The sequence below is a fragment of the Marmota flaviventris genome, chromosome 2 (genome assembly GCF_047511675.1).
Source record: "Marmota flaviventris isolate mMarFla1 chromosome 2, mMarFla1.hap1, whole genome shotgun sequence".
NCBI lineage: Eukaryota > Metazoa > Chordata > Mammalia > Rodentia > Sciuridae > Marmota > Marmota flaviventris.
The window spans coordinates 33042432-33058748 of NC_092499.1; the positions used below are offsets into that span (position 1 = coordinate 33042432).

General features: G+C 39.6%; 2 protein-coding genes and 1 non-coding gene across 3 annotated transcripts in view; 2 read left to right on the top strand and 1 right to left on the bottom strand.

Moving 5' to 3' along the window:
• Tox4 (TOX high mobility group box family member 4) overlaps nucleotides 1-1946 on the top strand; it is a 19891-nt gene extending 17945 nt beyond the window's left edge. The window contains exon 9 of the mRNA XM_027922342.2: nucleotides 352-1946. Coding sequence (XP_027778143.1) covers nucleotides 352-412 — 61 coding nt within the window. The 3' untranslated portion in view covers nucleotides 413-1946. The remainder of the gene's footprint in view (nucleotides 1-351) is intronic.
• On the bottom strand, nucleotides 1645-15991 carry Mettl3 (methyltransferase 3, N6-adenosine-methyltransferase complex catalytic subunit). The gene is made up of 11 exons (XM_027922343.3): nucleotides 15645-15991; nucleotides 6946-7163; nucleotides 6456-6860; nucleotides 5211-5386; nucleotides 4396-4612; nucleotides 3990-4177; nucleotides 3426-3464; nucleotides 3153-3261; nucleotides 2980-3045; nucleotides 2704-2816; nucleotides 1645-1875 (listed from the first exon to the last, which is right to left on the bottom strand). The coding sequence occupies exons 1-11, from the start codon at nucleotides 15742-15744 to the stop codon at nucleotides 1764-1766; spliced, it is 1743 nt and encodes a 580-aa protein (XP_027778144.2). The 5' UTR covers nucleotides 15745-15991; the 3' UTR covers nucleotides 1645-1763.
• Nucleotides 14223-14298, top strand: Trnas-cga (transfer RNA serine (anticodon CGA)). Its single transcript has one exon. It is a non-coding gene; the product is annotated as a tRNA-Ser (tRNA).
• Nucleotides 15992-16317: the final 326 nt, after the last annotated feature.

Sequence of the window (16317 nt, forward strand, 5' to 3'; positions counted from 1 at the left end):
GGTGACACATTAAGCTGGTAAGTGATTGTGAATTAAGATTCATAATCCTTATTACATTCCCCCATTTAGGGAATTGGAAAGTAGCATAACAAGGTGCTCAGTGTGAGGGAGTAAACAGTTCTCTCTACCCAAATTTTTTGAGAATTACCTATATCCACAAAACAAGGCATTTGTATATCCTATCTCAAGTCCTTTACAGTAGATTAACATTGCCTCTAACTCTGATTTAAAAAGTATACTATCTCACTTTGATACTGCAGTAAATTACCTGGGAACCTATTTGTTTAAGAATGTTAAAATGAACCTATATAGGTTGTAATTCTAAGTTTGTGTTATCTTTTTCTCTCTTAGGGATGTATTCTTGGCCTGGGTAGCCTCTAGAAATTCAAACACTGTGGTGTTTGTGAAATAGTCTTTCCTGTTCTACTCCAAGCCAGTGAAGATCTATATGCTGGGAACAACTCCAAGAGTCTGTTTTGAAACTCAAGCTTGGCTTCTGGTAGTGCCTGATCAAGCTTTGATGGTCCCTTCATGCTTTATCCCCTTTTCCTTCCTTTAGCAGAGACCAAGTTACAGAGCAGGGCCACGGAGTTTGCTGTATTCTGGAATTGCTCTTTACTTTTAACTATAAGCAAAATATCAGGAAAACAGCAAAGCAAAGGGCGAAAGGGGTATGGATAAGCAAATCATAGGGGTTGTAGGGGTGGTGGTATGGTTGCTTAGAGGAACTCTGATGTAATTGTCATAGAACTTGCCTAAAATATAATTAAAATGATGGGAGAATTATTCAGTCTTGATGCTAGGAGAAAACACCACTGTGTGCATTCATTTTAAAAAGGTTAAGAGGGATTAGGGGAAAAGCTCAGTGGTAGAGAGGTTCAATCCTCAGCATTCCCCCAAAAAGCAGGGGATGAATAAGAGATAGCATTACTAATATATCATTACACTGCTTTGACAAAGGTTTTCAGCACAGTAGGCACATTGAGCTATAGAGAAAATGGCATCACCCAAGAGTTTTTCTTTACAAATAACTTTTCTGCAGTCAACAGCCTTCCTCATCTGACTTGTTATCAAAACTTGAATAGGGAGATCCCACCCTTAAATTATCATAAGAGGCTTCACCAAAGCCTTTCTTAAAAAGTTCTATTATCGGATAAAATATCTTTTAAATGTTAGAACAGCAGTATTTTCATTTGCATAATGCAGGACAATTCTCTGTATACTCTTGGCACTTCCTAAGATGAGCTTACTTGATTTTTCTTGGAAATAAACTATAGAATAATAGATGAGCAAAACTACACAATTGTAACAATAAGTAAAAGTTTAGAGCATAATAGCCCTAGTGGTGATGGTCTTAAGTAAACTCAAATTTATTTAACTTGAAAAATACTTTCCTAGAGAACCTCCTTATTCAACCATGGTTGGATAAGAATCACTAATTGCTAATCACTTTGATTCTGTACAGACCTTGTTTTTTAATGATCAACATGTCCGGGCTTTCCATGCAATCAGTTTAAAACCCTCACAATCACCTAATGAGATAGATAACATTTCCTATTTTACTTAGAAGAAATTATACTTGAGAGATGAGTTTGTACAAGAACACACACTGTTAAGTAATAAAGCCAGAATTTCACCTCAAAATCCTAATTATAATACAAACCTTTATTTAAATAAGGGGAAAAGCTATTGTACAAATATAATTCTTCAGTGTAGCCTACAAAGTCATGGCTCTGGGTGCTTAATCTTGTAAGCAAGTGCTTCTATAAATTCTTAGGTTTAGAGATGATACCATCTGGATACCTTTGCTTGAACCGTGCAACTACGTCTGGGTCTAGTAGGTGGATCCCATCCAGTTGGTTTCCAAGGGTGATCCTGAAACATGTCAAACAGAAATCCTGGAATTAAAGGGCTTTATTATTAAAAGATGCAAGATGTTTTATTAAGACTGCCTTTTATCCCATCTAATATTCATGTCAGTTCATTTTAAAAGACCATAACACCAGAAGAGCATATGGTAGCATGACTAGTTAAGTATTGGCACAGATGCTGATGTTAAAACGGGGGATGTGCCGGGCATGGTGGTGCACGCTTGTCATCCCAGCGGCTTGGGAGGCTGAGACAGGAGGATCATGAGTTCAAAGCCAGCCTCAGCAGCTGTGAAGCACTAAGCAACTCAATGAGACCCTGTCTCTAAGTAAAATACAAAAAAAAAAAAAAGGGCTGGGGACGTGGCTCAATTCCTGAGTTCAATCCCAGGTACCCCCCAAATAAAAAAACAAAACATAAAAGCTGGATGTGTATTATCAAAGGGTTACTAACTGATGCCTAGCCAAGCTTGCTTCACAAAGTTGCTGATGCCAGTGAGTACTCCTTGGGTAAATAAAACACAAACAACATGTTTTTTAAAGGAATAGAAGATATTACTACTGTTGACAGAGTGAATAGATTCTTAGTAGCCACCAGGGGGCAGATTTAATACAGCACATAGAAACAGATTCAAGCACTGAGTGGAGAGAATAGTGCCTTGGGTCCTAGAAACTGTTGGGTTTCCAGTTAGTATTGGAGTACAAGCTTAAGCTACTTAAATCCTTTGAAGCCCATTACCAACTACCAGAATGGATGTGAAGCTCACGTTGATTTCTGTCCTTATTTATAAACAGTATGCACCTTGGGGGCTAGCTTGTTCTCCAGTCATCTTACCAGTTGGGTTGCACATTGTGTGGTCGTCCAAACAACTCAATCTTGCGAGTGCCAGGGGACAATCTCTCAATCATGCCATAAATTTCATCTGGTTTATGACTAGTGGAACGAACCTAAAAAATAAAGACACCAATAGCTACTTTTTAAGTTACCCAAGATTGTAGTTCTAGCCCTATCATGTTTGTGATCCATATGAGAAAAACTTAGGATGAAAATACACCTGACATGAATGATAATGTAAATGTGAAAGATGTGGATGCCTCAGGAAGCACATACCTCCGCTACAATCACATCGCAATCCAGACCCTGGTTGAAGCCTTGAGGATTTCCTTTGACACCAACCTGCTCACCACAGAGAACAGGATTACCTTATGAAATTACATTTTTCAACTTTTTCTCTATAGAGAAAATCAATTCCTCTTATTGAATAGGACCATACTGCTGCTCACCAAGCAGTGCTCCTTCCCATGGTTCAACCAGTGACCTGTACGGCCAGTCCGAATGATGCGCTGCAGTTGATTTGTCTTCACCCAGATAATTTCATCTACCCGTTCATAACTGTGAGGCATAAGACAACTAAAGTTTTAACCAGATTTTACAGTTTTGAGGACAGTATTATCTATAAAGGCAAGGAATCGGCTATATTCTGGGGAGCAGGAAACACATTACCTCACAACATAACAAGTATTAATTTCCCTTAAAGCAACACAATTGCTACTTACCCCCAGAGGTTAAGACATTCTCTGCCCAACTCCATGGCTCTGAAAAGAAATAACGATTAATTACTTGTATGCCCTGATTTTTCTCTCCCTTCAAAATATCTGTTATTAAGATCAGAAATTTTTTTTGCTGGGCATGGTGCTGCATGCCTATGATCCCACCAACTTGGGATGCTGAGGCAGAAGGACCACAACTTAGCAAGATCCGGTCTTGGAAAATAAATAAAAAGGCTGGAAATGTAACACAATGGTAAAGCATCCTTATTCTGGAAAAAAACCCAAAAAACCTTTTTTTCCTCCAGTAGATACTCAGTGAACCATTTACATGCAAGATACAGATACCATCTGAGCAACAAGGTGGATCCAAGAATGAAACAGTAAAAGTACTCATAAGACATTACCTTTCTTAAGGTGCAAGTTCAGAGTTATATGATTCATAGTATCATTTGTGTTATAAATAAGTCTTAAAAAAGTCTAAATCAGTCATATATTTAATAGCAGGGCTAGGAAACCCAGTACTCACCATACTATATCTGCTCATAACTACATATCTTTGAGCTGTATTACCTGCCTGTGACCCAGAGGAAGAGAAAGCCATCATCTTGCAGTACTGGAATGTTGAGCCTGCGCATCTCATCATCTGTCAGGGTCCCATAGGGCAGCTCCATGTGAATATCCCAGGGTGGGTCAGCCATCACAACTGCAAACTTGCCCAAGATACTGACGTCCAGGTAACGGATATCACAACAGATCCACTGCGTGAGGTGGCATTTGGTCATCTTCCCTTCCTTCACTCTTAAATTCATGGTCCCATCCCTTTTCCATTTGATTTTCTACTCCCTTATATCTATCCCACTTCATTCCCAACCAGCAACACAAGTTGCTAAATTATGCCCTCTTTCCTACATGTATGACTGTACTATTGAGACAGAAATCCATTAAGTCAAAATGAGTTTTCTAAGCATGCAAATACCTGAGGTGGAAAGAGTCGATCTGCACTGGAGTCACCTCCAACACTCTGTGTAAGAGCAAGCTCCTGGCTTGGTGTATGGTCCTTGCTGCCAGGACCCTCAGGATCCACGCAAGCATCAATTTCATAGTGAACATATTTACAGGTATCCATGTGGAAACATGTGTTAAGGAAAGAGCAATCACCTAAAGATTCATCAGTGTGTTTATTGATAATTCGCCTGGGGAAATAAAAAGGGGAAATAATCAAGATGGTACTCCAGAAGTAGAACCACAGTTAAAGTTCCAAGTTGTACCAAATCTTGCTTTAAAAAAAAAAAAAAAAAACTTCCCTAATTTTCTCTAGTTTTAGAGATTCCTCCAAGACTTAAGAGTAGAGGCAGGTGACGTGGAAAACCATAATTCACACTAAAGAATAATTATAATTCCTCTCTAAACAAAAACTCAGCTTCTTTCTACTTTATGAAGGAAAACAGTCCAAAAAGGACTTGGCTTGTTATAGAGCAGAATAAAACACTGGTTTAAGACCCTAGGTTCCTATTTCTCCTGTGATCATCCACCTTTCAGAAACTAATTTTGTGGCTCAAGAGACAGAGATGCATTGCTAAAAAGGGGCACTTAAAAAATTTCCCATCTATTTGGGAGTATATAGTCTATATCCACACCATGCCACTTCTGAAAGTAATACCTTAAGAGTCTGGAGGACTTAAGACAAACCAGAAATTATAGGACTACTGATAAACCCAAAGACAAGGAATATGTTGAAAAGGAATGACTCCTTGTGGGAAATCCATCCCTCCTCATTCCCTCCCAAGAGACCTGAAATGTAGCTTGCGACAAGGTCGATCAGCATCACTGGCTTTCATGCACTCTTCCTTGGTCCCGTAGTCACAAAATTCTTGTACTTGGGCCCGACCTCGTGAACGAAACTTTTCAACAATGGACTGTTCCTTCGCTGTTGTAGTATTTAATAGCTCTAGGATCTCCTGACTGACCTATAACAGAAGCAGCCTTAGTCATAAGAGTCTAAGTCAAATCAACTCTTAAAAAATTCTATTTGATGTTGATGTCTTAAAGGATAAATGAGCTAATAACTTGGGAAAAGTTGAGCTCTGGGATAAGAGATCTTTCATGGGTTCAGTTCTTCCTCAAACCTGCATTTAGGATACAGTAAAACTACAAGGGGGGTGGGATGGGGTTGTGGCTCAGTGGTAGAGCACTTGCCTAGCATGTGTGAGGCACTGGGTTCGATTCTCAGCACCACATACAAATAAATGAATAAAATAAAGGTCCATCAATATCTTAAAAAAAAAAAAAATTAAACACAAAAAGCTTGATTCCTACTGCTAAGCATTAAGCTAAACTTGTTTTCCATAGGAAAACAAAAAAACACTTGTACTTATTGAGTACTGAGCCAAGGCATAATGCTAATACTATACTGTTTACTCCTAATCAATTCAACAGTACTAAAAAAGGAGGGTACTGTGGTTATCTTCATTTTACAGATAAGAGGACTAAGGCTTAAGAGAAGTTAACTTGTTCAAACTCATACAACTAGAAGTAGTAAACAGATGAGAACTCAAAATTGGTATACTGCTACTTTGCACTGTTTTAATCAATTTCTGTAATTGCTGGTCCAATGAATATCATCCAATATTCATATATTTGGATTCCTTGTCTCTTGATCTAATGATCCAAACAGATGCAATTACAGATTCTCTAAATCAGGGTTTCCTGACTTGGCATTAATGACATTTTGTGCCAAGCAGGTCTTTATTGCAGGGGGTTGTCCTACTATGCACTGTAGCATATTTAGCAACATCACTGGCCTCAACCTTCCAGAAGCCAGTAGCACACTCTCATGTTGTGATGACAAAAATATCTCCAAATATTGTCAATGTTTTTGGTGGGGGGGGTGAGGATGGGGTAAAACCATCCTTAGTTGAAAACCACTACTCTCAATCCTCAATTCTGACTGAACCTTTCGGTAGGAGTAAATCCTGCTCATTCAAAGCTATATATAATTCAGAGCATATTGTAATAGTACTTTGATAAGATTCCTACCTTTTTGCTCTGTTGTTCCTTAGTAGACTGTTGGTTTAAAAGACTTTCTATCTCCAGATCAACATCTGAGGCAGCATGTTTTCTTGATTTCTTGGCTGACTCCTTGGCTGGTTCTGATGCTAAAGAGGTCAGGCCAGAGGCTAAAGAGCTGGCAAAGGCAGCTACTGTAGCCGAGTCCTGTTCTGCACGCCGCTTCTGCCCTGCAATAGTCCCTGCTACCTCCCCAGGGCCTTTCTTTTCTGCCACAGCAACCATCATGGCAGACAGCTTGGAATGGTCAGCATAGGTCACAAGAGTGGGATGTGCATCATCTTGTAGGAGACCTCGCTTCACCTCAATCAACTCTTGAGCTGCAAACTTCTGTAGGAGGCTTTCCACCCCATCTTGAGTGGCAGGGGCATCTGGCTAGAGAAGGAAGGGAGAAGAGGGCAATTACACACTGACCATGAACAGAAAAAAGTGGTATATTCCAGTTGTATTAAGTCATTACCGTGGAGATGGCAAGACAAATCGATACAGCATCAGTGGGCAATGTTAAGGTGAGATCAGAGAGGTGATGTAACAACTTCTTCTCCAACTCGGGGTCTGTAGCTAATTCAGGAACTGCTGAAGCTGTGCTTGGCTTAGGACCACCAGAGGTGGGTGCAGTAGGCACTGGACTATCACTACGGAAGGTTGGGGACAGTGCTGCCTCTGGATTACGTAGATCTAAGAGTGAAGAAAAGTAAAAATATAAAATAGTAACTACTGCAGTCTTATGAATTCTTCAGGAGTCAAATTTGCTACCATTCCCAGCATACGTATCTTTCATTTCATGCAGAAAATTCTCAGACCAGCTTTAGCACTAGATTACCCTTCATACTTGAGCATTCACTACTTTGTCAAAATAATCCTGGATTTTTCTGGAAATCCCCTACACTTTCTCTGTTGAATAAGAACTATTTTCCTAATTCTTTGCCCTTGCTATGCTTCGAGGGAAGTAAATTAGAATTATTAGAAATTGAGTGCTGGGGGGCACTGAACTATATCCCTAGCCCTTTGTATTGTTTGTTTGTTTATTTTTTGTGGTGCTGGGGATTGAACTCAGGGCCTTGTGTATGCAAAGAAAGCACTCTACCAACTGAGCTATATCCCCAGCCCCTTCTGTATTTATTTATTTTGAGAAAGGGTCTCACCAGCTTTCCCAGGCTAACCTTAAACTTGCAATCTTTTGACAGCTTCCTGGGTTGTTGGGATTACAGGTATGCTCTACTGTACCCAGTTCCACAATCTAATTTTTTTTTTCTTTTCTGAGATAAGATTTGCTATATTGCTTAAGGCCTCACAAAATTGCCCAGGCTAGCCTTGAACTTGTGATCCTCCTACCTAAGCCTGGGATTAGAGGCATGTGCCACCACAACCAGCTCCACAATCTAAATTTTAATAAAAGTCAAAAATACTTTCAACAATATAAACTGCTAACAGATTATCTTTTTCAGGCAGGACTTTTAATTTTTTATGGATTTAACTGAATTTGGTAAAATTTAACTCATAGGTTCCAAAAAAATTGGAGTTGAACTACAACACTTTCCTAGAACAGTTACATTTTATAAAAAAATAAGGTTTAAAAAAGTTGTATTCTATTTGAAAAACAAGATGCCACAATTCAGTATCAGCTGCAACTGTCAAGTAATTGATAGAACTTTCTTCACCTTGCTTATGATTCCTTTATGTTCTGCTGAATCTTAGACTGGAACTTTTGCAAACAGAACTAAATTCCTTGTTTTGTTTTGTCAAAGAGGTGCTGTATACATGGAAGGGTCACAGAAGCACTTTGAAGGTCTGGATGAGAAAAGAGTTTCAGAGTAACTGACCTAAGCTAAAAATATATGTAAGAAATGTAAGTGACAATTGCTATTAGCACACTTAACAGAGTATAAACAAAATTCCTTCACTGGACAGAATTACACTGGTGATTATTAGTTTCTTGTAATTCAAAGATCCTATGAGTCTAATAAATTTAAATTTGAATTAAAATATTCCTATGGTAGAAGTACAGTAAAAAGTTAGTCTAGGACCAAATGCTGACCTTGCCCCCCATCCCACTCCTCTTGGGTTCCTTTTTTTTTTTTTGGTACTGGGCGTTGAACCCAGGGATGCTTAACCACTGAGCCACATCCTCAGCCCATTTTTTTATATTTTATTAAAGACAGAGTCTCACGGAGTTGCTAAGTGCCTCATTAAATTGCTAAGCCTAGCTTTGAACTCGTGCTCCTCCTGCCTCAGCCCCAAACCTTTGGGATTACAGAGCTGCTGGGATTACAGAGCTGCTGGGATTACAGGCATGTGCCACCTTGCAGCAAGGATCTTGAACTCATGAGCCTCCTGCCTTGATTTCCTGAGTCATTGGGATAACAGGTGTACACATCTGTGCTCAGGATTTAGCTTTCTTTCCTCAAGTTTTTTTGGTGCCAGAGTTTTGAACCCAGGGGTGCTCTACCACTGAGGTATCCCAGTCCTTTTTAAAATTTTTTATTTTGAGACAGGGTCTAACTAAGTTGCCCAGGTTGGCCTTGAACTTGCAATCCTCCTGCCTCAACCTCCCAAGTCACTGGGATTACAGATATGCACAACCACACCTGGCCTCTTGTGTACTATTAGTGAGAATATAAAATATGCTGTGGAAAATAGCATAGTGATTACTCAAAAAATTTAAAAATGTAATTACCATTTGATCCAGCAAATCCACTTTTTCTGGATACCTATCCCCCAAACTTAAAGTACGAACTTGAAGAAATATTCATACCCCCTGATTCAAAGCAGCACTGTTTACCATAGCCAAAAGATGGAAGTAACCCAAATATCCAACTATAGTTAATGAACAAAATATGCTTCATAAAAGCTAGAAAAAAGGATTTTGAAAGTATTCATTATAAAGAAATGGTAGCCAGGAGGTGGACAGCACCAGCAATTTAGTGAGAACCTGTCTCAAAATAAAAACTAAGGGATTAGCAGGTCATGCTGGCTTCTGGCAGCCAGGGCAGCAGCCCAGGGCTAACTCTGCTACTCTTTCCACTCCCCCTGCTCTGAGTGACCCTGGTGGATTTGTGGGCTCTCTGACTCCACTTTCTTTTTTTTTTTTTTGGTATTAAAGACTGAACCCATGGACACTTTGCCACTGAGCCATATGCCCAGCCCTTTCTAATTTTTTTTTTTTTTGGGGGACTTGTTTTAGTTGTAAACAGGTCTTTATTTATTTGTATGCAATGCTGAGAATTGAACCCAGTGCCTCACACATGCTAAGCAAGTGCTCTGCCACTGAGTCACAACCCCAGCCCCAGTCCTTTTTTAATTTTTGAGATAGGATCTCATTAAGATGCTGAGGCTGGCCTCAAACTTGAAATTTTTCTGCCTCAGCCTCTCAAATTGCTGGGATTGTGCCCACTTTCTTTCAAAATCACTGTCTGTTGGGCCCTTGAGAGCCAGAGGCTACGGGAGAGCAAAAACTGGCCTATAGCCTATGGCTGAGGAGTAGGGGAAAAGAAACAGGAGCCAGAAATCCCAAGGACAAATGCACCACTGCTAGTATGGAGATTGCCCTAAGGAAGCAAGCAAAGGCCCTGGGAATAAGACAAGGGCCATCAGATGGTTTTAATAGATCTGATCACTTGTTCCGAACTCAGATCACTGTGGTTATGACAGAACAGGAACCAATGGTGCCTGAGAGATTCAGTTGCAACTCGGCGATTTCTGGGAAGTCGGGGAGCAGCCTGTAGTACTCTCTGGAGAGCCAGACTCAGGCCCTTGAATCTTGCCAGTGGCTCACCCACTGGGTGGTGGAAGGCAGATAACAAGAGGACCAGTAGACAGGGCCTAAAAGTCCCAAGCTTTAGGGAAATATGTGAGGTTGGAGCACCAGGACAATTCAGAGGGTTGGGGAAGGAGGTGACTTAAAACAAAAGGAAAAAAAAGGAAGACTAAAATAATAAAAAGGACTCGGGATAGGGCTGGAGTTGTGGCTCAGTGGTAGAGTGCTCACCTGACATGCATGAGGCCCTGTGTTCAATCCTCAACACTACATAAAAATAAACAAACAAAATAAAGGTATTGTGTACAGCTAAAAAATAAATACTAAAAAAAAAAAAGGACTCGGGATATAGTTCAGTGGTAAAGCGCACTGGGTTCAATCCCTACTAACCTCTCCCCACAAAAAGAAAAAAATGATAGCCAAGCATGATGGTGTGTGTCTGTAATCCAGCTGACTTGGAAGGCTGAGGCAGGAGAATTGCAAGTCTGAAGCCAATCTCAGCAACTTAGACTCTGTCTCAAAATAAAAGATTAAAAGGCATGGTGGTATTGTCCAAAGGTAGAATGCCCATGTTCAATTCCTAGTGCTGAAGAAGGAAAAATTATTTAGCCCACAGTTTTAGAGAAGGGAAGATAGGAAGGAAGGGAGTGAGGGTTGGAGGGAAAGAGGTTTACTGCTCACAATTTTGGAGACTGGAATAGCAAATAGCAAAGCACAGATTATTGGCTGGAACATCTGTGTATCTGCATCTTAACCAATTGGTTCCAAGTTTTCAATTATGAGATATGTCAATAACAGGCAATATCCTACCATGCCCAGCCTCATCTCTTTTCCTTATAAAGTAGTGTGTGTCCAATATTTATTTACAGTTACAAAAACATACTAATACAAATGCCAAGCTAACAGTAGTCTTTCAATGAGTCTTTGCTCATAATATTTTATATTCATTAATGATATGGATGTATTTTAGTTCATTTTTTAAAATCCCTGTCTTTAAACATAGAGCTCAGTAATAACTACTTGAATATTAGATTTCAGTAATACTACAAAGCCACGATTGTTAGGAAAATTTTTTAGTTCCTGTGAGAGAACTGAATAATCTAAATTTTATCAAGCTTTTGGTTACATATTATATGAACAAACTGTGATTAATAAACTAATAAAGTTGTGTTCCACAGTGTTTTCCTAAAAATCCTAAAAACCAAAGAAATATACACTTTGGAATAATCAAAACAAAGAGGACAGTGACACACTGATTAATTTATATTTCATCCCTATGTATTCCCATACAACCCCCCAAAATGGGTCAAAGTTCTGGGTCAGGAAATAATATCTGTTTAATTTCAACCTAAAAAATTCTTTTGGAATCTACAAGGTGAATATACAAGTCAAAATATTTACCTCTGAAAAAGAATATTTACATTCAAGGAAGAATACAATTTAAAATGATTAAACAGTTTAGCACTGGATGAAAGTACCAAGGCTCTAAGTTTGGTTGAAACCAAAATGTGATTAATATAAAAGAAAAATAAAATACAATTTAAAATAACTAGGAGCAATTAGAATCATCCACCTAGGGCTGGGGATGTAGCTCTGTGGTAGAGCACTTATCTGGCATAATCAAGACCTGGGTTTGATCGCCAGCACTGCAAAAAATAAAAAAAGAAAAAAGAATCATTCTTCATCTAAAGAGTATGCATTTAGAAACAGAAACAGCATAAAAAGGTATGGTGAAGAACAATTAAAACCATAAAACAAACCACAAATAGAGGATGACTTGTCACAAAAAAAATGAAAGAGAACTACACAAAAAGTACATTAATACATTAATACAATACACTGATTTAATAGTCTATAAAAATTAACATTGTAGGTCACTTTGTAGAAATGACTACTTGAATTCTCAGGTATCTTTTCCCAACTGCTATTGCTGAATGAAAAAAAAAATTATTTCATACTAAAGTTAGTAAATATCCATAGAAGAAATGTACTTACCCAAGGCTGTCACATTCTTCTATGCTGCAAAAGAGGCTCAGGGGACTAAAATAGTGATGGGTTCTCTAAGTGGAAAATATGGAGAGGTGACAAAACAAGACTATATTGCCTCTTACAGAAATGCCTAAATTGAAAAGTTAGTTAACTGACAGTGCCCAAATGCAGTATGGTAATTGTTGAGTTTCTAGTTATAACAAGAATGGAATATTAGCCCTTCTTTTATGCTAATAAAGCAACTCACTCATACAGCCTACATCTCAGTGCTGCATACCTGATGAACACTTGAAGGTCTTTGGCAGGCACAAAAACCCTCTACAGAACAGGTTTTTCTCTGACTTAATTATTAATACATCACCTACATACAATCTGTTTCTCTACAAAGTGGTTTTTTCAACACAAGTGAGCTTGCATGCAACTAGTAAATAAGGAAATGTTAGAATAACAGAAACCCTGGGCTGGGATTGTGGCTCAGAGATAGAGTGCTTGCCTAGCATGCATGAGGCACTGGGTTCAATCCTCAGCACCACATAAATATAAAATAAAGATTAAAAAAAAAAAAAAAAAATATATATATATATATATATATACACACACACATACATATATATATATCAGAAACCCTGTTTGCTCATACATGATTTTCTCATCATGTTAAAATTTTAAAGTGGTCGGGCAAATTTTCTCACAGAAAATATTAGCAGGGTATGGTGGCACATGCCTATAATCCTAGCTACCTGGGAAGCTGAGGCAGGAGTATCGCAAGTTCAAGGCCTATTTCAAAATAGTTTTAAAACAGCGCTAAGGGCCAGGCTTGGTGGCACACACCTGTAATCCCATCAACCTGAGAGGCTAAAACAGGAGAATCAGAAGTTTGAGGCCAAACTTAGTGAGGCCCTAAGCAACTTAGCAAGACCCCGTCTCAAAAAATAAAAAGGGGGCTGGATTTGTGGCTCAGTGGTAGAGCACTCACCTAACACATGCAAGGTGCTGGGTTTGATCCTCAGCACCAAATAAAAATAAATAAATAAAATAAAGGTATTATGTCCAACTGCAACTAAATATATATATATATAAAATAAAAAGGGTTGTGTGTGTGGCTCAGGGGTTAGGTACCCCTGGGTTCAATTCCCAGTATCAAAATAAATAAATAAAATTAAAAAGAGCTGGAGCTAGGTGTGGTGGCACGTCTGTAATCCCAGTGGCTCGGGAGGTGAGACAGGAGGATCATAAGTCCAAAATCAGCCTCAGCAAAAGCAAGGTGCTAAGCAACTCAGTGAGACCCTGTTTCTAAATAAAATACAAAATAGGGCTGGGAATGCGGTTCAGTGTTTGAATACCCGAGTTCAATCTCCAGTACAAAAACAAAAAAAGTAAAATTAAGCATTATTTTCTATATAAAATTAATATGGATAAAAGAAACTAGGGAGTCTAAGAAGTGGTGAACACTTGTAATTCCATCTACTTGGCAGGCTGAGGCAGGAGGACGGCCAGTTAGTGGGCAGCCTGGGCAACTTAGCAAGACACTGTCTCAAAATAGAAATAAAAAGGGTTGTAGCTCAGTGGTAGAGCACTTGCCTAGCATGTGTGAAGCACTGGGTTCAATTCTCAGCACCACATATAAACAAAAAAATAAAGGTCTATTCATAACCAAAAAATATTTTTTAAAAAGGGGGAGGGGGGTGAGGGGGAACTGAGGATACAGTTTAGAGGTAAAATGGTCCTGGGTACAATCCCTAGTATCATAAATAAAAAAGGAAAAAGATTTTTAAAAATGGGAAACCAATGAATACAAAAACAAGAAAAAAACAAAACACAGAGTAAACTGGATTTACCAGTCAGAGATATTCAAGTTTATATACCAACATGGGAATTCAGTAATTACTCTAAAGCTTGACTACTACTTATTCCCACATCCTATGTCTGCACTTCTTCCTTTACTATACTGCCCTCTTAACTTTTTATTAAAAAATAAGACAGTAAGACTAGGGATATAGCTCAGTTGGTAGAGTGTTTGCCTCGAATGTACAAGGAAGGCTCTGGGTTCAATCCCCAGCATCACCAAAAAAAAAAAAAGTAAGTAAATAAATAATAAAAATGTAAGTTCTACATAGCCCAAAACCAACTGAAGTGCCAACTTCACTATAATGGCTTCACTGTCTATACTAGATCTTATTCTTTCTTAACCATATAGCTTGGATCCATTCATTTGAATCTTACATATGATATTGTGTTTCTTACTTTTCCAGTACTAAGAGATAGAACCCAGAGGCACTGTACCACTGAGCTACATCCCCAGCCCTTTTTATTTTTTGAGTCAGGGTCTCCCTAAATTGTCCAGGCAGTCCTTGAATTTTCAATTTTTCTACCTCTGCCTTCCGATTTGCTGGGATTGCATGTTTGCTTCTGACTTTTTATTAGTATCTATCCTTGATTCTCAACTATATTTTAAACTCCTTGAGGGCAGCATCTTATTTTTATCTAACTAGACTCATGAAAACACTGTAATATTAATTAATTAAGCAATATTAATCATGGTGTGAAAATCCTGCCAGTACATCTTCTGATCTAGGTAGCAGAATATGAGTACCTGAACCTAATCAAAGCAAGATTTAAAGATGGAGTTGACAATACTGATAGAAAATGGAACAAACTGCCACAAGGTGGTATGAATTCACTGTCCTCACAGAACTCTGCAATTGATTTGCCTTAAGTAATTTAAGGTCTGCGCTGGGGATGGAAGAAAATTAGGGTTGAACTTGAAAATCTCCAGTTACTTCAAGTTCAAGTTACTTCAAGTCATGACTGTCATAAGTAGGAAAGGAGAAATTTTGAAAACCAAAAACTAAATGTTTTCAGATTCTTGCTCGCTATGTAAATGTCAGTTTCCCTACTCTTTTAGCAACACCTACCTAGTTAGAGAGTACCCTGTGCGGGCCACTTAACTGTGGGCACAGTGGATGAAAGTGAGCACAGTCCTGCTCACTGTACCTATAGTCAAAAAGAAACGACCGCTTTTGTGCAGTCTCTCTATAACCGAAGGAAGAACAAAGCACCATAGTAGCAACAAAAAAGGGGGCTTGCTACTACGCGGGACAGAAGACTAAAGGACCTCGCAAAGGCGATATTCTCACATACTTAAGAGGAGTGGGAAGTTGGACGAGGGAAGAGATCCCGCGTCGGTTCGGTTTGTTAGCTAGAGGAAAAAGGCCCGGGGTGGAGAGGAAGTGCGAACTGCCTGCAGGAGAATGACGGTCTGTGTGGCTGAAGGGGAGAAAAGGATGCCAATGTATGAGGCATCAGAGAAACGGCCGCTGGGCAAGGACGCTGACTCCGGAGCTGTGTTTTTCTCCAGGGCCCTCTCCCTCCCTCCCTGGCCAAACCTGGCCCCCGACTGCCCCGCGCCTCACCCAAGTGCCCCGAGTCCTGTTTCCGCCTCCGCTGCAATCTCTCCCGAAGCGAGTCCAACTGCTTCTTGTGGGCCTGGATAGAACTCCACGTGTCCGACATCCTGGCCTCGCAGCCCGGACTCACTCGAATCAGGCGCGGAGGACTAGCACCTCCCAGCCCTTGCTGGAAGATACATTCAATTCTCACGCGGACACCCGAAGACTAACCGGAAACAAATCCCTGGAGATTCACAAGTCCAAAGGCCACTTCCGGTTTCGCGGTCAGGTGGGGAAGTTGCAATTAAAGCCACTTTAGGTGTTGACAGAATAGCAGATGTATTCCTTGTGAGGGCTCTTTTGTGCTTCCGGGCGCCATGAAGCTGTGCCTCCCATGTTGGTGCCTGGCAGAGCGGCCATGTTGCTTAGAGACGCGCATGCGGCCATGTTGAACAGTAGGAAATTAGTCCTGAGGGCGGACGTAGGCTAAGATAACGCAGTTAGTACTGCGCCTATGTCTTTTTAAAACGACCGCTAGTTCCTTTACAGTTTGGTACTAACACCTTTTTCATTGGAGGTGTGGAGGTGTGGTAGGTTTATGTTTCCATACATTCATTTCCACCACCCCCACACACACATCAAAAACACACCAAAAAAAAAAAAAAAACAAAAAAACCACCCTATTTCAGTGGTCTTC